The sequence below is a fragment of the Gorilla gorilla genome, chromosome 13, assembly GCF_029281585.2.
Source record: "Gorilla gorilla gorilla isolate KB3781 chromosome 13, NHGRI_mGorGor1-v2.1_pri, whole genome shotgun sequence".
NCBI classification, from domain to species: Eukaryota; Metazoa; Chordata; class Mammalia; order Primates; family Hominidae; genus Gorilla; species Gorilla gorilla.
The window spans coordinates 130404484-130425091 of record NC_073237.2 but is presented as its reverse complement, the minus strand read 5'-3'; the positions used below and the strand labels follow the sequence as shown (position 1 = coordinate 130425091).

Here is a 20608-nt window from a genome sequence, read left to right as displayed (position 1 = left end):
GCCCGGGGAGAAGGGAGGTGCACCCTCTTCCCTCTGAGCAGCTTCCGCGGGCGGGGGCAGCTCTGGGCTGGCCCGTTTCTTCCAGACCCCACTCATTTTCACCCCCCACATTATCATGAAGCAGATTCCAGACACATTTCATTCATAGAACTTTCAGTCCAAATCTCTGAAAGATGAGGACTTTTGAAAGATTATAACCACAACGCCACCATACCCCCAATACTAACTCTGGTTCCGGAAATACAGTCACTGTTGAATCAGTGCCCCTTGGCTCCTCCAGCAGGCGCTGCCAGCACACTGGCCCAAGACACAGCCTCCAGTGCCCAGCTTTGCTTCAGATCCAGTGCCACTGCCCCACCAGCTGTGGGGCCCAGGCCACCCCTTCCTGGACTATAAAATGGAGCCCTCTTCGGCCAGCCGCCCACCCTCCCTCTTGGTGACACAGTGGGCTGAGCGAGGGGATACTGGGTTTTTTCTTCTGCAGCAAAATCTGGCCCCCCTTTACAGCTGATACAAGGCTGTCTGTAGTTTGAACCTTTGTGTATCTCTGCAGAATACCGGGTTTGATTTGGGATGTCATCTCAGACCCTGGGGTAGGGGTGTGTGTAGGAGAGACACCTCTACCCCCCGGGAAAAGGCTTCCCTTGCTGGTTTGGCTTTCTGAAATCCAGAAAGTTGACAGTCACTACAGGAGTAGAGGCAGGTGACACGGAGTGGTCAGGCTCTGGCCTGGGGGGGACAGGGATGTAACGGGCTGGTCCCTGGTGTCCAGACGTGATCCTTCTGTTTACTTTGTTTCTGGGAGCTGGGAGAAGTGAAGGCCATGTTTGTTTTGGGCAGACCTGTTCTGAATGTCCAACACTGCCAGCCACACTCCCAATGTTACCTCTGTTCGTCCACGTGGCACCCTGGAGTGATGCAAGGTCCTCCTCCCTTTGCTGCGGCCCCAGGGGACTTGGGATCTAGGGGCACCTCCTTTTCTCCCCAGCCAAGGGGGCCCATGGTCACACCCAGTTCTAGCCACTGGCTAGGACGTCCCGGCCCCCAGAATGTCCTTGCATGAGTGAAGCTGTGGCCTGCGGGAGGCATGACTCTCATGCCTGCGCATGAGCTATGGTGGGAAGCACTCGGTAGACGACGGCCTTGCTAAGCTCTCAGCACAAACCATCTCTTCACAGCGAGGTCAGCTGGGGGTGGAGAGCCGAGCTGTGAATCCTGGTGTGCCGACACCGCGGGCGCTCCATGCCTCCCTCTCGCAGGGCCTCTGTGTCTGGTGTGCAGACCCCATGGGGGCCCCTTACCGCCTTTCTGCATGGTCTCTGTGTCTGGTGTGTGGACCCCGTGGGGGCCCTGCAATCAGCCCTTTCGGAGTCTCCACTGGACCTTGGGTTCTGGAGGGGCCTTGTGGCTGGCGGCTGGCCCTGCCCTGGGCTGCCTTTGTGTCCTTGCTGGCCGTTGAGGGTGGGGGAAGCAGGAGCGCCTCGTTCTTTAACTTCCCAGGGTCCTCTTGCTGTGTGGCCGCCTGCAGGTTGAGGAGCCTGGGACAGGAAGCCCAGGGTCTTGATCCTAGGCTGTGCCTCCACTGCCGACTGCTGAGTGCTTTGTGTCCCAAAGCCTCTGCGCTCAGGTGGCATTCGGGAGGTGGAGGAGGAAGGGGCCTCAGCTTAGTCGTCTGTACATGTGCGCAATTATTCTGACCTTGCAGGTTTGTTGTGGGGATTGCGGGGTCTCGGCATCGGTGAGCTGAAGGGCTCGTGGCCCTGGCCGACCACCTGTGCTGTTTGTGGTGTTTCTCCACTGTCTGCTCCCACCTCACCTCACCTCACCTCACCTGGCAGAGGAGCCACCGACGTCTGGGCCAGAGGGCTGAGGTGGGGTGAACATGGTGTGAAAGCACCACACTCTGCAACAGGGTGGCTGTCCTGCTTGTGCACCCTCTGGGGCACTCGCAGGCTGGGGTAGGGTGACCCCACCACCGTCCTTCTCTTGTTGGAACCTCCACGTCGATTTGGACCGTAGTCCATCACTGATTTTCAGCTGGCCTGGCCAGTGTCTGTTTCATTGTAATTTCTTTGTGGAAGCCTCAGTTGTCTTTCCCATCTCGGGATGTGGCCCCGAGCTCCCTGCACAGACATGGAAGGTGCATGGGCTCTGGTCGGGAAGCTGTTTGCCTCATCTCATTTCCATCGCCCTAGGGGAGGTCTTTCGAGTTGGTCTGCAGGTTGCCCTGGTTCTTTGCAGTGTCTGTGTGGGGCTCTCTTGCACAGACGCCTTCTGGTTTCTTCAGCTTCTCTGTCTGGACAGTTGAGACACTGAGGGTGGCAGAGCCAGGCCCTGGCTGTGGCTCTAGCCTGTCCACCCACTGCGCTTGGAGGGAAGGTGTCTGTGGACGGGACCAGCCCTCGGCCCCAGAGGGGATGACATGGTGTGAATGTGCTGTGGACGGGGACCTGAGGCACTGAGCCCGTCTCAGCCCTCCCACCCCACTGGGACTCTGGGAACTGCACATTCTCCCACAGGGAGGGGTCACCCCGGGCTCTCACCTGACTGTCGCCTCCTGGTCTCCTCCTGCCCGGCGTGGTCCTTGCCAGGTGGTGGGTCCCAGTACCTGGTAGCGGAGGGGGCTTGAGGGGGATGCCACCCCTTTGCCCTCTGGCTGCCCTCCCTCCCTGCCCCTCCCACTGGCTGGTGCCAGGCTGCCTGGGGGCTCCACTTCTATGCCAAGGGCTTCTGGGGGAGGCAGGGCCACTTATCATGGCATCGTGTTGTCCTCGAGTTTTTGCAAAATCTGAGTGTGTGGGGTGTAGGTATCTCAGAGGGCAGGGTTTGTGTTCCAGGAGAGGAGAGGTGAGATCACCATGCCTCGCCGCCGAGGGTGGGGCAGTCGCCTGCCCGTGTGTGCCAGGGGCTTTTTACACTGCACCCCTCAGCCTTCCAGGTCTTGTTGGGGTCGGTGTGTTTCTGCCAGGTAGCGGAGCTGGAGGCAAACTGCACCCTCAGGGCCTGTAGTGACCACTGGCATTCAGTGAGCACATGCTGGCACCAGGTGCAGCCCCAGAGCTTTAACCACATTGGCCGGGATTTCCCTGGCAGCAGCAAGAGGGCTCCTGGGCTGGGCCTTGGGCAGCTCTGCCGTGGCTCGTGGGCTGGTGCCAACCAGAGCCTGGGGCGCCCCTCCTTCTGCCTTGCTCAAGCTCACAGTCCATGGCTGGGCGGGGCTGCCCTCCCCACCCAGGACGAGGCATGCACTCCGGTGTCCATGGCTGGAGCTGGGCTCCTGCTCAGTCTCTGGTTTGGAACAGTGGTCAGGTGGTTGGAATTGGGTGGCTTAGAGGGCCTGATCTGGCCAGGTGTGGGGTCCCGACGGCAGCATAAGCAGGCCCCCATGTTGAGCTGTGACCTTCCATCCTCATGCTTGGAGGAAGCTGGCCTGCAGCCTGGGAGCCTTCCTTTGTGCCCTGACCACCCCCACATCCCAAAAGGTCAGTTTCAGCCCCATTTCCTGGCTCCTGGGCCTGTGCAGCAGCAGTGGATACTGGGAATGTCCCCACCTGACCGACACCTGGGAGCCGACATCTGGGCCCTGGGAGGCGGCAGCAGCACAGCCTGGGCCTTCTGTCAGGGTGCTGCCCGGCAGTCTCAGCGGAGCTGCGTGTGGTGCTTGGTGCCCTTAACTGGCGTGAGCTCTCTCTGTGCCTGACTCCTCCACCCTCAGGAGCCTCGTGGGGAAGTGGAAGGACCAGGTCGTGTGGCTGGCCCCAGCGTCTGTGCTGCCTGGGGGCCCAGCAGGAAGGGTGTTCTGGGAGGTACCTGGAGGCCTTGGAAGGGCAGGAGCCTGCTGCTGTCCAGGCCTTGAGGGAGGGCCGCAAGTCACAGGAGACAGGACACAGGTCTCAGGACTCGGTCACCCTGGGTCACCCCAGGCCCCACCAACCAGGGTGGGGCAGGACTCGCTTTCACTCTGAGTCACGTGGAGCCCCTGGGAGGTTTTGAGCAGACCGGTGACTTGATCCGACTTGGTTTTAACAGGATCACCCTGAGGTGCGGGCTAGGCGGTCCTTGCGGGACAGAGCAGGGAGCCCTGCTGGGAGGGCTTCATGGAAATCCTAGCAAGTGGTGGCGGCGAGGGGCAGTGCTGCCACGCTTTGGCCTGGGGCTGCCCTCCCCACCAGGGTTGCAGCCTGGGGCTGTGAGCACCGGGTCGGTGAGATGGAGAGGCATGGAGGCACCCGCTCACCTCAGGAGGGCGTAGAAGAGGGTGGGTGTGAGGGGCTTCCCTGGATGAGACCCTGGCACAGGTGGGCGCCCCTGGAGATGAGGCATGTTCTCTCGTGCTGGCATGCTTGGTGGGTGAGCTGTGTTGCGTGTAGTTTGAAGCCCTTTCCACTCTGGGGTGGGGTGGGAGGAAGTGAGGTTGCCACGCAGGGTGCTGACAACATTGAGCATCCAGCTTGGGGAGGGGGTCCTGGTTTGCAGCATTTGCCCATGGCTGTGGTGTAACTGCCCACCGAGGCAGATTTCAGGGGACCAACCAGATGTCACCCAGCTCACAAACTTCCCCTAGTCTTGACTGTCTGCCCTGAGCGTCTACAAGTGGCCGGTTCTGGGGCCGGAGCCGGCTCCTCCCACGGCAGAGCTGCTGCCTGTGCTCCGAGGGGAGCCTCCAGCCGTGACCTGTCTAACTGTCAGTTACACGACTACAGGAAAGGCCCAAATGGCAGCAAGGTACGAGGCTGAAGTTGAAGTCCCAGGCGCTGGGTTAGAGCTCCTCAAGTCTGCCCCACACCTTTACAGGTAGACACGGGGCCACGCCGCAGGGCCCTGGCCATGGTTGGAGGCCTGCATGTGTTCTCCACTGTGCAGCGTTCCTATGGGCGCTCTCAACTGTCTGTGCCCTCCTGGGACACGCAGGGTAGCGGTGGCCTCCTCCTGCCAGCCCTGCCTGTGGCTAGCCAGTCGGGGCCAGGGAAGCCCCAGCATCTCGCATGTGCAGAGCTCCCCGTGGTCAGCTGGGGTGTGGAGGTCGGCAGGGTCTGAGCCGCCGCTCCCGCCTCTCTGATTGGCCGAGAGCCAGGCCGGGTCACAACCACGCCGCCATCACAAACCTGGGCTCGTTCTCCTGGTTATGGTAGAACCTCACTGCTTGGCCTCGCTCAAGGGCACCACCTCCCCGCACCGTGTTTGGGTCTGCAAACGTCCGTGTTGTGCCGGCCCCACTTCCCCTGGCTGTGTTGGGCCCACACCGTGGCTGTCCATGCATGGGTCACTCTTCAGTACATTGTCGTGGCCAAGCTGTCAGAGCCCAGTAGCAACGAGTCGACCCCACGAGTTGGTGGTTGGTGGGCAGAAGGCTGCCAGTGGCTGAGTCGCTTGGCACACCTGCCTCCCAGTGTGTTCCCCAAGCCCCCACCTGGGAGCAAGTGGCATGTGCCTGAGCTCCCGCCACCGCCCAGGCCTTCCCTCCCGTGCCTGAGAGTAGTGGTTGGAGAGTCGTTCTGAGCTGGTGGCGCTTCGCCTGAGCAGCTTTCCCGACAGCCTCTCACCTGGGTGGCTGGGCAATGGGGGTGAGTGAGTGGAGCAGGCCCTGCTGGGGCCCGACAGGTGCCCTCAGGAGCCCGCCGAGGCTGGGAGAGGTGGGGGTCCCCGGGGTGACTGGCCTTCCTCTCTGTTGTGCTTCCTCCTCTGCAGCTGTCGCCTGGTTGGGCCCGGAAATGGGACGTCGCGCCTTCTCAGGGAGCGTAGAAGCAGCCAGGGCCTCTCCAAGCCGCTGCTGTGACAGAAAGTGAGTGAGCTGCCGGAGGATGTCCACCACCACGACAGTCGCCCCCGCGGGGATCCCGGTGACCCCGGGCCCTGTGAACCCACCCCCCCCGGAGGTCTCCAACCCCAGCAAGCCCGGCCGCAAGACCAACCAGCTGCAGTACATGCAGAATGTGGTGGTGAAGACGCTCTGGAAACACCAGTTCGCCTGGCCCTTCTACCAGCCCGTGGACGCAATCAAATTGAACCTGCCGGTGCGTAGCTGCTGCCTCCCCAAGAGCCACGTTGTGCTGCTGCCGTCCTCTGTCCCCCTCCTGCTGGCCCCACTCCTGGAAAGACTGCCTCTGGCCTTGGGAATTTGCTGCTAAGCTGGGGACAGCCTGTGCCTCAGGAAGTCCACAGCACAGAGGCACACAGGGGTCACATGGGCGTGGGAGAGTGGAGGGCGGCTGCCCCAGGTGCAGGAAATAGGGAGAAGCCACGCGCGTCCGGGAGGAAAGCAGGCGGACGGTGATGGGGCTTAGGAGTCGAGGCTCACTGAGGCCTTCTTCTGCCTCACTGGCTCCTGCAGGATGGCCCATCTACCAGCTTGGCGAGCCCACTTGGAGTTAGAGGCCGAGTGTATGTTGAGGCCTGCTTTCCAGGTGATGGTGCCCTCATCTGCATGCTCATTTTTGACCTGGGCCCAAATAGACAAACCCTGAGCATTGCAGAGGAATCCCTGGGCTGGCACTTGGTGGCCTGGGCTCTGGGCTCTGCTGGGCCCTGGTCACCTGCAGGTTTGGTCCCTGGAAGGTTTGGCCCCATCTCCAGTATGTAGACCTGTCCTGGGGTCTGCCCTAACTCCGTGGGCTCCTCTCTGCACATGCTTGGGGTCTGGAGAGAGGTTGGGCAGGAGTTTGGAGCTGGCCAAGTACCCACGTCACCATAGCCCACTGCCTTCAGAGACCAGAAAGTGCCTCTGGGCCAGCCCCAGTCCTCAGTCCACTTGGAAAGGCCGGGCTGTGTCCACTTGGGAATTGTGAAAATAATTATGTAGAATCTTCTGGTAATGCCTCTGAAAATCTCTTTCCTAGGATTATCATAAAATAATAAAAAACCCAATGGATATGGGGACTATTAAGAAGAGACTAGAAAATAATTATTATTGGAGTGCAAGCGAATGTATGCAGGACTTCAACACCATGTTTACAAATTGTTACATTTATAACAAGGTAAGAAGATGCGGGCCTAGCATGCCGCTTGCAGTAAGGATTGGGGCGCTGTGCAATGCAGTGGGCCTGGGCGCTTTGCAGCAGCTCTTGGGCAGGCCCAAAGCGCTTCACCTGGCTGGGTGCCGTGGCTCACACCTGTAATCCCAGCACTTTGGGAGGCCGAGGTGGGCGGATCAGTTGAGCTCAGGAGTTCAAGACCAGCCTGTGCAACATGGTGAAACCCCATCTCTACTAAAAATACAAAAAAATTAGCCAGGTGTGGTGGCAGGCACCTGTAATCCCAGCTACTCGGAAGGCTAAGGCAGGAGAATCACTTAAACCCGGGAGGTGGAGGTTGCAGTGAGCCAAGATCATGCCACTGCACTCCAGCCTGGGTGACAGAGCAAGACTCCATCACAAAAAAAAAAAAACAAAACATATATATATACACACACACATATATGTTTTCATTTTGTTCTCTCCTGCGCTGCCAAATCTGTTAACAAATTTTAAATATTTTTTTGAGCTACAACTAATAATGTCCTTTGCAAGCACACAGCTCCTTTCCTGACACGTGACCTGGACTCTGTGTGTCTTCAGCCCACAGATGACATAGTGCTAATGGCCCAAGCTTTAGAGAAAATTTTTCTACAAAAAGTGGCCCAGATGCCCCAAGAGGAAGTTGAATTATTACCCCCTGCTCCAAAGGGCAAAGGTCGGAAGCCGGCTGCGGGAGCCCAGAGCGCAGGTAAAGGGAGCCGGGGCAGGCGAGGGGCTGGGCCTCTCTGCAGAGGCCCACGGGTGGATGGGCTGGGACGCGAGTCCTTTAGCTGTCTGAGCTGTTTCCCATCTGTCGTGACGAGCTCGTGGGTGCCGGGTCTTGGATGAGCGTGGCCTGTGGGTGATGTTGGAGGGGCAGCGGGCCCGGGGATACGGAAGACGTTAACGCCATAGCTGCCTGCCTTTGAGCCCACGCTGGGGAGGAGCTCATGGTCTAGGAGGATCACCTGTCCCTGCTCTCCACTTCCCAAATCCTGCTCCCCCTTACAGCTCCAGCCCTGAAGTCACTTCTTCCATGATGCGTGGGGCCTGTGCCCCTCCTGGGGCTTTGTCTCTTTAGCACTCATTTGATTCTCTGTGACTTGAGAGTCACTATCACCTGCCTGGCTCCCTGGTCAAGTAAGACCGCGTCTCGCTGTCAGGGAGCATGGTGGTGATTAGTGTCGTGAGCCCCGAGATCCCATGGGAACCCGGCATGCAGGCGTGTCTGGGTGGAGAGGCTGACCGAGCGGGATGGCCAGTGCCACGGGCCGTCCCGTGTTGCAGATGGGAGAAGCTGGGGGCTAAGTACGGCCACATCGTTGGTCACTCAGCTTGTTACTGAGGGAACCGAGTTCAGTACCAGCTTTTCGTGACTCCAGGGTGGCCCTTGACTGCCAGGCCATGGGACTGCCTTGGCTTCCTCGTTCCGCCTCCTATGGTCTGTGGTGGGGGGCCTCCACTTCATTCAGGGAGCCCTCAGCCAAGATGAGCCAGACCAACCCTGCCCCCAAGATGCAGGATGGGGGGCATCTCAGCATGGGGGGTTCTTCTGGCTGGGGGTCTTGGCAGCACAGAGCTGGTACCCGTGTTCTGGCTGGAGGGGTGGCACTGGAAGCTTCTGGAAATACTAGTGGAGCCTGGTGTGCTGAACATCCCTTCCTTGTCTTGAAGGTACACAGCAAGTGGCGGCCGTGTCCTCTGTCTCCCCAGCGACCCCCTTTCAGAGCGTGCCCCCCACTGTCTCCCAGACGCCCGTCATCGCTGCCACCCCTGTACCAACCATCACTGCAAACGTCACGTCGGTCCCAGTCCCCCCAGCTGCCGCCCCACCTCCTCCTGCCACACCCATTGTCCCCGTGGTCCCTCCTACGCCGCCTGTCGTCAAGGTGAGCACCCTGAGTCCGGATGGGTGGGGCATCTGAGCCCAGCCAGGGTTCCTGAGGTCAGGGCAGGAGCAGCAGGCGGGGGGCCCCCACCTTTCCCTGAGTGCCGGCTCTTGGGAGTGTTTTCTCTCTGTGCCCTGGGATCTCAGGCCGTTGTTACTGACACAGATGAGGAGACCTAGGCCTGGGGAGCTGAAGGTCACACAGCTGGTAAGGGAGGGCCTGGCTGAACTTGAACCCCAGCTTCTCTGGGCAGAAGCCCTGGCCAAAGGCTTGGTCAAGGTAGGGAAGTTGTGGGAGAGAAGCCAGGGTGGGAGGGGTCCCGGTCCTCCCCTGCTCACACTCAGGAGAGTGGTGCCAGCTGTACCTACCTGGGTGCGTTGTGAGGTGCCAGCACCCAAGCTGGCCCCGCCTGTGGGCTCCACATGGGAGCATGGGGACCTGCCTGTCCTGCTCCCCACTTGGCTGGGAGCTTTTCACAGCGGGCCCTGTTGGTCTTGGCAGGGAGTGGGTGCTCCCTGCAAGATGTGGGGCTAGCGAGGCCTGGTGAGTCTCCTGCTTTGGGCAGGGCCCGTGCCAGGCACTTATGTGTATTATCTTCTTCGATTTGATCCTCACAGCAACCCTCTGGGGCAGACAGTATTTCCCCCATCTTACAGATGAGGAAGCGGGCGCTCAGAGGGGTTAAATGGCTCGCCCAAGGTAAAACGCCACCTCCGTTGCTTCCCCTCCCCGTGGCCTTCACTGCCTGCACTTATGGGTGGCCCCTGGCCAAGCCGCCTCCCCCAGCGGGGGCTGTTTCTGGAGCATGTCCCGTTTGCCACGGCCAGACGAGTCTGTCCCTGCTCCTACCGGCCCTGTGCGGCACGCGCCTGGTGCTTGGCAGCCCGTGGGTGCCTGTCAAGTGTTTGTGGATAGCCGGCTCCGGCCCCTGCCAGTCTGAGGGCGGCGGCTTGGCTGGGCAGTGACTGTGGGTGGCTGTCTAGATGGCAGGTGCCGTGGGCTGGGAGCCGTGGCTCCCGCTGGCTCCTCTCCCGCTGGGCTAAGATTAGAAGCCGGCTGAGCTGGTCTCAGGGTGCACACTGAGCCCTGGCCCTGGAACGCTGAGGTGATGCCCATGGGTGCTGGGTGCTGAGGCCCTTGCAGGCTGCCCAGAGAGACCTGCACACCCCCACGAGGCCTGGACGTTAAACATGCGCGTCTGCCTGGTGCCTGGCTCCGTCCCCAGGACACACCCACAGAAGGTTCTGTGGGTCATCTCCCTCCTCTCCTTGCTTGAAATAGCCTTCGGTGGCTCCCACTGCTGCTGGGATGGAGTCCAGACTTGCCCACTCACTCCCTGAGGTCCCTTGTTCCCAGAGCTGCTGTGGCTGCTTCATGCCTCCTGGTTGGGCTGCCCCCTGCCCTGTGTCTGGAATGCTCTCCTGCCTCCCTCTTGTCCCGCAAAACTTGTGTTTGTCCGCGGAGCCCCCGCTCTCAGGCCCTTGTCTGGAACTTTCCTGCTGGTCTCTAAAAGCAGGGAGTTCCTCCCAGGTCTCTGCAGCACCGAGGTCCCTGGGTCCTGGTCTGGGTGCTTGTTAGGTGTCTGGCGAATTGCATGTGGCACCTCACACGGCTTGGGGTGTGAGGTGCGAGCCCACCCGGGACCCCTGAGCCCTCGGGGCTAAGGGAGAGAGGTGTCTCCCCACGCCCAGGTGAGGGCGGGTTTCAGAGTTGAGCCTGAGGGAGAGTCCCAGCCTCACCACTGCCAGCTGTGTGACCTTGGGCCAGTGACATGGCCCCTGAGCCTTGGTGTCCTCTCCTGTGGGGCCGTGCATGTGGCCGCTTAGCCCAGCGCCAGGCAGGCAGACAGTGCCCCAGAAACGCGGCTGCAGTGACATGCGTCTTCGGGGCCCCTGGTTTCCGGGGTTCACTGGTTATTTCACTGTCGCAGAAAAAGGGCGTGAAGCGGAAAGCAGACACAACCACTCCCACGACGTCGGCCATCACTGCCAGCCGGAGTGAGTCGCCCCCGCCGTTGTCAGACCCCAAGCAGGCCAAAGTGGTGGCCCGGCGGGAGAGTGGCGGCCGCCCCATCAAGCCTCCCAAGAAGGACCTGGAGGACGGCGAGGTGCCCCAGCACGCAGGCAAGAAGGGCAAGCTGTCGGAGCACCTGCGCTACTGCGACAGCATCCTCAGGGAGATGCTATCCAAGAAGCACGCGGCCTATGCCTGGCCCTTCTACAAGCCAGTGGACGCCGAGGCCCTGGAGCTGCACGACTACCACGACATCATCAAGCACCCGATGGACCTCAGCACCGTGAAAGTACGTGGCCCGTGTCCCGCGGCTCTGCCGTGGGTGCTGATGTCTTGTGCTGGCTGAGTGGGGGCTCTCGGGGAGCAGGGTCTCGCCTGCCGGAGAAGCGCACCCTCCGGGCTGGCCCCCGCAGCACCGGCTGTGGCTGGCAGGGCTCAGCGAGGAAGGCGTGCTCTGCCTGTGGGTCCCGGAGTCTGTGGCTCTGTTGTTGTTTATTCCCATCGAACCCGTTTAGTGATTTCATTGATTTCATTCCTACCTCCCATTCTGTGTCATCAGGTCAGGGGGTCCCTAGAGCTGGGCCACTCTCACAGTTCGCAAAGTTTTAAAGCTGCACTTCGCTTCCCTCAAGCCCCGGATACAGGCGCCTCACAGCAGACAGGAGTGAGGCGGCCAGTGGGGATGGCCTGGCTTCTGTGCCCTAAGTGCCTCCAAGCCCCACCCCCTCACCAGACGGAAGCGGGACCTGGGTGGGTGGCAGAGCTGAGACCGAGAGCCTGGCCTCCCCCATGCCAGTCTTCTCAAGGCGGCAGCCTCTGCCTGGGCTTTTGTGTGCCTCACAGCAGGTCAGAGTGAGTCTGGTCCCTATGGGGGGTGGTGGTGGGTGCGGCATTTGAGCTGCGCCGCCCCAAGCCAGGGTGAGCCCCACCGGGTCTTCCCTGAGCACCTTTCCAGACTCCTGGCTGGCACCTGCCCTCCCTCTGGGAGAGCTCCAAGCCAGCTCCCAGGGACGTGCAGGCGGTTGGCAGAGGTGTGGCCCGCCTCCTCCGCCAGCTGCCGTGCGGCCCTGGGAAGAGCTGCTGGCAGCCCTGTTGGGCAGTTTTCATCCTGGGAAGCCAGTCGCAGTCATTCTGCCTACCTGAGGCAGGATCTGCTGATGAAACCCTTTTCTTCCTTGATTGACTGGATCTCGGGCAGGACAGACCTGGCTGGCCCCGGCCCCAGAGCCCGGTGCACAGTCAGGTGAAAGTGACGAGCGGGGCCGCCTGGCTCCACTGCCGTGGGTGGGGAAGCTGAGGGCCGGAGCCACGCAGCCCAGAAGCTGCCAGGAGCCTCGGCTGCAGCCTCCAGGGCTGGGGTTTGTGTGTCTCTACCATAGCACAGTTAACAGGAATTTCTGGAACATCATTGGGGGTTCCAGTGTTTGGGCTGGACTCAAGCTCAGCTTCATTCCATTTTGGTCAAAGGGTCTGATTTGCCCTTGAAACCATAATAAAGAAGCTCTAGAAAATCAATTGACTTTAAAGTCATGATCTGCTTTGTTCGGAGCTTCCCACCTCTGTCTGTCCTGGCGTGGGGAGAAGCCAGGTGCAGTGGCAGCACTTGCTGCCCGCGACTGTGGCCCGGACGCTGCGGAAAAGGGGCAGTGAATCAGGGAGAGAGGCCTCAGGACCTCTAGATTATACAGATGGAGCTTTTGGGGATGGTTTGTCCCGGCACATGCTAAAACGGAAAACAAGCTTTTCCCCCAACATCAGAGGCTTTCAGGTCCCACTGTGCCCCCGGGTTCTTTCTGCCAGCCCTTCCTTCTGGATGGGTCTCATGTCTGAGTGCATAGGGTACGGGCCCTGAGTTGGGGGCGCCCTCTGCGGGTTAGGACCTGGCCCCTCCATCTCACTGGCACCTGGACAAATGCAGCCTGGACCCCACAGAGCGGTCGGGGTAGATTCGCCTTGCCCTTGCGTGTGTCGTCCCTCGAGGTCCCCGACAAGGTGTCTCTCCTTGAAGCCATCCCAGGATGGGAAACTCACTCCCTCGGGCACAGCGTGACCTCTTTTTGCCCCAACTAGTGTGTTCCCAGTGGCCACCTTGAAGCGTCCCTCGACGATCCTGCCTCTGGCCACTCCCTGGCAGAGCCACTTGCACCTCCCAGCTCTGGGGACTGACTGTGTGCCCCTCCTTACCCCTGCCGCCTGGCACTGTCTGCCCAGGCCTTGGCCTCAGTTCTCTGCCAGAGCCAGGTGGGACCTGCGGTGGGTTTTGCTGTAGGGTCTCTGTGTGGCCGAGTAAACGTGGGTGGGTGTCAGCCGACACGCCCCCGTTGCCTCCACCCCTGTGGGGTTCAGGAGCTGCCGCTGGACACAGCGTGGAGTCCCTTAGGTCCAGCTAGGCCCCTGGGATACCAGGGTGCTTCTGTAAGACACAAGCTGGCTAACAGCTACTGGCTTCCTCCAGGGAAAAAATGACATTTCCTTGTGTAGACTGAGCAGGCCCCCTGTTGTTGGTGGAGTCTGACTTTGCTGCAGCCTCACGCCCCCTGGGGCTGCTGACGGCATGTCGGCGTGTGAAGATTTACCCGCTTTGTGTGAAGGGAAGCTCTGGACAAGGAAGGGGCCAAGGGACGCCTACGGGAACCTGGGATTTCTTGTTGAGTGCATTTTTCTTCCAATTAGGAGATCTGTCTCTGGAGTCCCAGACCCTCCCTGCCAAGCCATCAAGTCACCCTCTCATGTCCTCACTTTGGGTTTCCTCGTACGAGGTCCCGGAGAGCTGGGGTGTCCTGCCGGCCAGGCCAGTAGGCACTGCCCTGGAGCTGGCAGTGGCTCCTGAGGCTCCAGAGTTCATCTCGTGGGGTGTGGCAGAGAGTCCTGACGCCACGAGCCACGCTCACTGGCCCCTGTCACTGTGTGTTGCAGAGGAAGATGGATGGCCGAGAGTACCCAGACGCACAGGGCTTTGCTGCTGATGTCCGGCTAATGTTCTCGAATTGCTACAAATACAATCCCCCAGACCATGAGGTTGTGGCCATGGCCCGGAAGCTCCAGGTAACCCGAGGCTGGGCACGGGTGGGGCTGCTCAGCTCAGTGCTGTGGGCATCCTGGCCTCAGTGTGGGGTAAGCGCCCAGGTGAATGTCCAGCCAAGGAAGGCCTCAGAGAGCCTCATTCCCTCAACACGTTTTTCCCAAGTGCCAACCAGGTCCCTGCCAGGCTCTGAGCTGGGTTCCAGGAGCTGCCACTGGGGCAGGGCAGCCAGCAAGCAGGTGGGACCACTGGGGCTCTGTGGGGGTGTCGCAGTAGTGAGTCTTTCCCTCCAGGGACTGGTGCGTGTACCAGGTGGGACGGCAGATGCTCTTTCTCTTGTGGCTTCCCTGACTGTAGTTTCCAGCAAGTCTTCTGTGGCAAGGAGAGGCTTGGACACTAGCCTGTCAGTGCAGCCGGTGGATGAATTAGGTGACAGTGGCTTGTGTAGCATTTTGCTTTTCTGACAACAGAAGTAAAAGGCAGACTGGAGAAAATGCAGGAAGCAGTGAGATGTCTTAAGGGAAAACAGGAGTGTCGTGGTCTAGCTCTCAGCGCAGGGACTTTGTGAACATGCACAAACCTCACAGAGATATTCGTGTGTGTGTGTGGACGTGTGTGCGTGTGTGTGCTCCTGCCTGCGTGTGCATTTTTCTGCCAAAGTCCAGGTCCCGCACACATATTTTGGTGTGGGTGGATGTGCCAGAATCTATTCTTACCTTCTCTAATTGTGATCACAGGTGGTTTGCTTTTATAAATAACAGCACCACTGTTATAAATGTTATTTAATCAAAGGACTTGATTTTTGGAGGAAAGGGGAGAATTATGGGTACGTGTTCTCTTCCAGCATGCTTTTCCTTTTCACGGGATCCAGAATGTCGTGTTAAGATGTTCCCAGTCCTTGCATAGACTGTTTTGAAATCCCTGAGCAGCCCATGGTATTATTGTGGATGACACAGGACCCATAAAAGGGGCAGAGAGAGAAACTCGTTCCCCCTGTGGGTCCTGCTGCCTTTCCCACCCTCTCGCGCACAGGGCCTGCGCAAGGTCCTCGCACAGGGCCTGCGCAAGGTCCTCTCCCAGGCACTGCTGCCGTTGCCACCCTCTCTGTGCACTGGGTCCTGTGGGGGATGATGCCAGGGTGGTCCTGGAGGTCCCATTACATCCAGAGGAAGCCGTCAGAACCCTGGTTTTATACTGAGACCTCGCTTACTGTGTCTTGAACCCAAAAGACCTTGCAAAGCCCAGTCCTCTGGAGCCTGGTAAATACCGGGTTGAGTTTAACGAGGGAGCTGAGCATAGAGGACGGAAACCCAGGCTTGCAGACCAAGCAGGGAAGCTGGCAGCTCTGCCCCTGCTCCTGAAACAGGTGCTGTTGGATAGACATGGTGCTCACGCCTGTAATTCCAGCACTTTGGGAGGCGGAGGTGGGAGGATCACTTGAGGCCAAGAGTTTGAGACGAGCTGTCTCTACAACAGATTTTAAAAACGAGCCAGGTGTGGTGGTGTGTCCCTGTAGTACCAGCTATTCCGGAAAGTGAGATGGGAGGATCACCTGAGCCCAGGCGTTGGAGACTGCAGTGAGCTGTGGTTGCACAGCACTCCAGCCTGGGCAACAGAGGAGACCCTGAGGCTGATGGATTTCCATGACTGAGCACTATTTAGCAATTGTGCAATTTTATCAGTTGAGCTGTGGGGTTAGAGCCCAACAGCAAAACGACCTGACCTGCATGGCCTTCAAGGCTGTCGGCCGAGCGGGGTCCTGGACCGCTGCTCTGTGGGTTGGGTTGCCTCTGGGGACATCTCCTGAGAGGAGAGCCTGGGATATGAGAGCCTGGGGTGGGCTTCTCCAGAGCTGGGTCCAGCCTGAGCAGTGGAGGCGTGTCACGTGAGCAGACGGTGTGGATTCAGGTTTCTGAGCTTGGCAAAAAGAAATCTCCCCTCATTTCCACATCACTGTGCCTCCCTGTCTTCAGTGAGCCTGGGCTGCCCCAGGGAGGGGGATGTTTGCTGAGAGGGGTGACTGAGGGCCTAGGTCCTGGTCCAAAGGCTTTCCAAAGTCAATTTTGATAGGAAGTCTGGGTGTGGTGGCTTACCCCTGTAATGGGAGGCCAGGGTGGGAGGATCACTTGAGCTCAGGGGTTCAAGACCAGCCTGGACAACAGAGCAGGACCCTGTCCCTACAAAAAATAAAGTAGGCCGGGCGTGGTGGCTCACGTCTATAATCCCAGCACTTTAGGAGGCCAAGGCAGGCAGATCACGAGGTCAGGAGTTCAAGAACAGCCTGGCCAACATGGTGAAACTTCGGCTCTACTAAAAATACAAAAAGTTAGCCGGGAGTAGTGGCGCATGGCTGTGATCCCAGCTACTCAGGAGGCTGAGGCAGGAGACTCGCTTGAAATCAGGATGTGGAGGATGCAGTGAGCTGAGATCATGCCATTGCACTCCAGCCTGGGCAACAGAGCAAGACTCTGTCTTGAGAGAAAAAGAAAATTAGTAAAAGTAAAACTTAAAAATGTGTGTGTGTGTGTGTATATATATATATTTGTGTATATATATATGTGTGTGTATATATGTGTATATATATGTGTGTATATATATGTGTGTATATATGTGTATATATGTGTGTATATATATGTGTGTATATGTGTGTGTATATATATGTGTATATATATGTGTGTGTATATATATGTGTGTGTATATATGTGTGTGTGTGTGTGTGTGTGTGTGTATATATATATTTGAGGCAGGGTCTCACTCTGTCACCCAGGCTGGAGTGCAGTGGCATGATTTCGGCTCACTGTAGCCTCGACCTCCTGGGTTCAAGCAATCCACCCATCGCAGCCTCCCGAGCAGCTAGGATCACAGACATGTGCTGCCATGACTGGCTAATTTTTATATTTTTTTGTAAATAAAGTATCGATAGGACTAGACTTTGGCCTTTTAGGCCAACTTTTGGAGTTAACCGTTCATGAGATGTGATGCTGCAGTCAGTTCCGGGGTGAAGAGATGGGAAGAGGTCAACACTCTTGGACTCCTGTGGCTGTGGAGGACCCTGTCCAAGCTCAAGGGAAGACACTGTTTCCCGTTTCACAGCAGAGGCAGCCCCAGGGAGCTTTGGGCCAGGAGGCTACAAGGATGCGTGCATCTTCTAGAGAGGGCTCATGGAGTTGCTGAAGGGAGCTGTGGCCCAGCTCCTGTGTCCCCTCCTCCCAGGCCTGTCCGCAGGAATTACCTGGGGAGGGAGGGTGGGCAAGCTGGAAGCAACCACAGCCCCCCAGGCAGGCGGGACCCTGTCTCCTCCTAGCCCGACCTTCATAACAGCTGTGGGTGCTGCCCCAGGGGCACCTCAGAAACCCTGAGGGCCCACACCAAGGGGCAGCCCCATGGGCATCCATGTCTTCAGGGCAGCCTCTGTTCTGCCGCAGGACGTGTTTGAGATGAGGTTTGCCAAGATGCCAGATGAGCCCGTGGAGGCACCGGCGCTGCCTGCCCCCGCGGCCCCCATGGTGAGCAAGGGCGCTGAGAGCAGCCGTAGCAGTGAGGAGAGCTCTTCGGACTCGGGCAGCTCGGACTCGGAGGAGGAGCGGGCCACCAGGCTGGCGGAGCTGCAGGAGCAGGTGGGCACTGGCATGCTTGGGTGGGGTTCAGGGGCTGAGGCGGGATTGCTGGCACAGCAGCCCAAGGTCCGTCCCTTTGCATGGTTCCCTCCTCTGCCCTGTGTCCCTCAGCAGCCACGGTAGTGCTTCCTCGTAAAGACACTCGGAGTGCCCTCCCCAGGTCTGGGGTGGTGCGAGCCTAACCCACAGCACACATGGGTGGCTGCGGGGACACATGGCTGGGATGTTTCTGGACACCTGGCGGGCCTCAGGTGGGAGCTCAGGGGTCATGTGTGGTTATGTGTGCCTTGCTGTGCTCCAGAAAGGCCTGTGAGGCACTTGCAGAGGCCACAGTAGTGCCTGGGCTCCAAGCAGTCACTTGCAGTGGGGTGGGGTGCAGGCTCCAGGGTCCTGAGGGCCCTGCCGTGCAGCTGCCCAGCCCCAGTCCCGCTGCCAGGCTGTGCTTCCTCCCCCTTCTCTGCTTTCCTCGTTTGCAGTATGGGACAAATGTCACCCACTCTGAGCTGTCTTGAGGTCAGATTGAGAAAGATGTGAATTGTTTCCCCAGACCTCTGGCAGCCAGCCAGATGCATGATTTCTGGGACCCCAGATTGGGAGAAAATAGAGCAGGGCTGTCGAGTCAGGAGGGGAACAGCATGAATCAGGGCTGCAAGGACAGCGATGGCCCTGCAGTCCCCAGAGTTGGGCTGGACATTTGATTTTGAAGTGGCAAGGACACACAGCAGGGAAGATGGCTGTGAGGTGGCAGCTCCTCCACCCGCCCGCTGTCTTCCTTGCACAGACCACCCAGAGGCAGGGACAGGTCGTGGCCTCACATGGGCAGTGCCTCTCAAGGGGCCTCTCCCATGGGGGTGGCTGCAGTGGGGAGGGCGAGGCGCTTGGCACACTGCCAGCTGCAGGGCGGCCCTGGATTACTGCTGGTTGCTGGCAGTGGATTGTTTTAACCCCGGAGTCCTGCGTATTATCAAATGGCTTCCCAGAAATCACTGATGAAAATCTCCTTTGTGCGGGCATTTAAACTTCTAGAGAGTCCTTCCTTATCTGAACAATGGTAATAATAAAAATGTTAGCTGCCCACTTAATGTAGATGACGGGTTGATGGGTGCCGCAAACCACCGTGGCACATGTATACCTATGTAACAAACCTGCACGTTCTGCACATGTATCCCCGAACTTAAAGTATAATACATTTTTTTAAAAAAGTTAGCTGCCCTTACCGAGTCCCTGTTGTGCCACCCGCGCAGTGCTGAGCCTGTGGCCAGGCAGCTCTTCCCCACTGCAGGCGAAGAAGCCGAGGCGGAGAGGGCTCATGACTCACTGGGGGTCACGGGAGTGAGGGGCAGAGCAGGGCCCGGGTGCCCCTGGTTCACCTCCTCACCCAGCTGAGGCAGCTCTGACATCGCCCCGAGCCCCCTCCAATCCCAGGGTGCCACACAGCCCCAGTGGTGTGGGCCGTGCCCAGCACCTGCTCAGCCACCCGCCCTTTTCCAGCTGAAGGCCGTGCACGAGCAGCTGGCCGCCCTGTCTCAGGCCCCAGTAAACAAACCAAAGAAGAAGAAGGAGAAGAAGGAGAAGGAGAAGAAGAAGAAGGACAAGGAGAAGGAGAAGGAGAAGCACAAAGTGAAGGCCGAGGAAGAGAAGAAGGCCAAGGTGGCTCCACCTGCCAAGCAGGCTCAGCAGAAGAAGGCTCCTGCCAAGAAGGCCAACAGCACGACCACGGCCGGCAGGTGGGCTCCAGACCTGCTCGGGCTCCAAGAGCCCAGCACTCAGCGCGCCATGGGGGCTCATGTAGCAGCAGTGCTGGGATTGGGGGCTTTGTGCCTTGGCCACCTGGAAACCAGGGTGATGGGGGCGGGGAGACAGAGGGCCTGATGAGACCTGTGCTGGGAAGTCCGGGGGCCCAGGTGATGCTGCTCAGTTGTCTGTGGGGCTGGCCTGGATTCTGGGCATTGAAGCGCTGGCACGGCCTGGTCTCCACATCATGAAGCTTTTGGGATGTTTCTCTGGTCTGGGCCAAGGATCTTGACTAGGGGGAGTTGAACGCCCCGTTTTGGACTTGCCCATAGGCAGGGGGCAGGGATGGTGGAATCGTGCACAGCTGCATTCAGCCTCCTTCGGGAGCCCCTGCTGTGGCTGGGCACCACCCTGAGGAGTGTCTGCTAGGGACACGCTAGGAGCCACAAAGCAGTGTGAGCTAGTAGGGAAGGAGCTCAGGCCCGGGATGGGAGCTCTTCTGGCCAGGTGGAAGGGAGGCTTCCCAAGGGGGAGGCAACAGCTGTGTGGGAGCAAGCTTGGCAGCAGAGGGCCAGGGAGGGAGTTCCAAGAACAGGGAACAGCGGGTACAAAGCCACAGAGGCCAGTAGGACGTGTTCCTTTTGGGAATGAGGGCAAAGTTGGCACCACTGAAAAAGAACAAGTTGGGAAAAAAGGTGAGTTGAGGCTGCTGAGATCAGCCGGCTTTGTTTGAGGTGTTCATGCTTCCTTTTCAAGCAAATGAAGGAGAGTTAGGATTTAAGCTCAACATGATCAGATCCTCGCCACTATGGAGAATAGCTTAGTGGAAATCAGGAATGGAAGAAAGGATACCCCTTTGGAGGTTATCGTGGTTGTGCAGGCAAAAGAAATTGGTGTGGCTCTGGAGATAGACTACTTTGGGAGGCGGCATGGCCAGGCCCTGGTGCTTGGAGGGAGGAGAGGAGGAGCATGGGTGTCCTGGGTTTGGGCTTAGACAGCTGGGTCAGCCATTAATGAAGACAGCGAGTGGAATGGTTGGGATAGGTCTTTCCTTCCCTTATTTTCTCCCTCCCTCCCTCTCTCCTTTTTGGAGGCAGATGCAAAAATCCATTTTTCTTATACAGGTTGAGTATCCTTTATCTAAAATAAGGATGTTTCCAAAATAAAAGGTGCTTCTGATTTTGGATTTTTTCAGATTTTGGAATATTTGCATTATACTCCCCATTGAGCATCTCAAATCTGAAGCATCTCAAAACTGAAGCATCTCAAATCTGAAAATCTGAAATGCTCCAGTGAGCATTTCCTTTGAGCGTCACGTTAAGACTCAGACCGTTTCAGATT

At 58.7% G+C, this 20608-nt stretch overlaps 1 protein-coding gene across 3 annotated transcripts in view; it reads left to right on the top strand.

Annotated features, from left to right (window-relative positions):
- Positions 1–20608, top strand: part of BRD3 (bromodomain containing 3) — a 37755-nt gene that overhangs the window by 8838 nt on the left and 8309 nt on the right. For 2 of the 3 annotated variants that reach the window (XM_055351477.2, XM_055351478.2), the window contains exons 2-9: positions 5689–6014; positions 6837–6974; positions 7554–7701; positions 8667–8881; positions 10812–11183; positions 13811–13939; positions 17342–17533; positions 19025–19260. In XM_055351477.2, coding sequence (XP_055207452.1) covers positions 5802–6014; positions 6837–6974; positions 7554–7701; positions 8667–8881; positions 10812–11183; positions 13811–13939; positions 17342–17533; positions 19025–19260 — 1643 coding nt within the window. In that variant the 5' untranslated portion in view covers positions 5689–5801. Of the gene's footprint in view, positions 1–2911; positions 4726–5688; positions 6015–6836; positions 6975–7553; positions 7702–8666; positions 8882–10811; positions 11184–13810; positions 13940–17341; positions 17534–19024; positions 19261–20608 lie in introns of those variants that run through there. The other variant, XM_063696853.1, reaches the window with a different exon arrangement.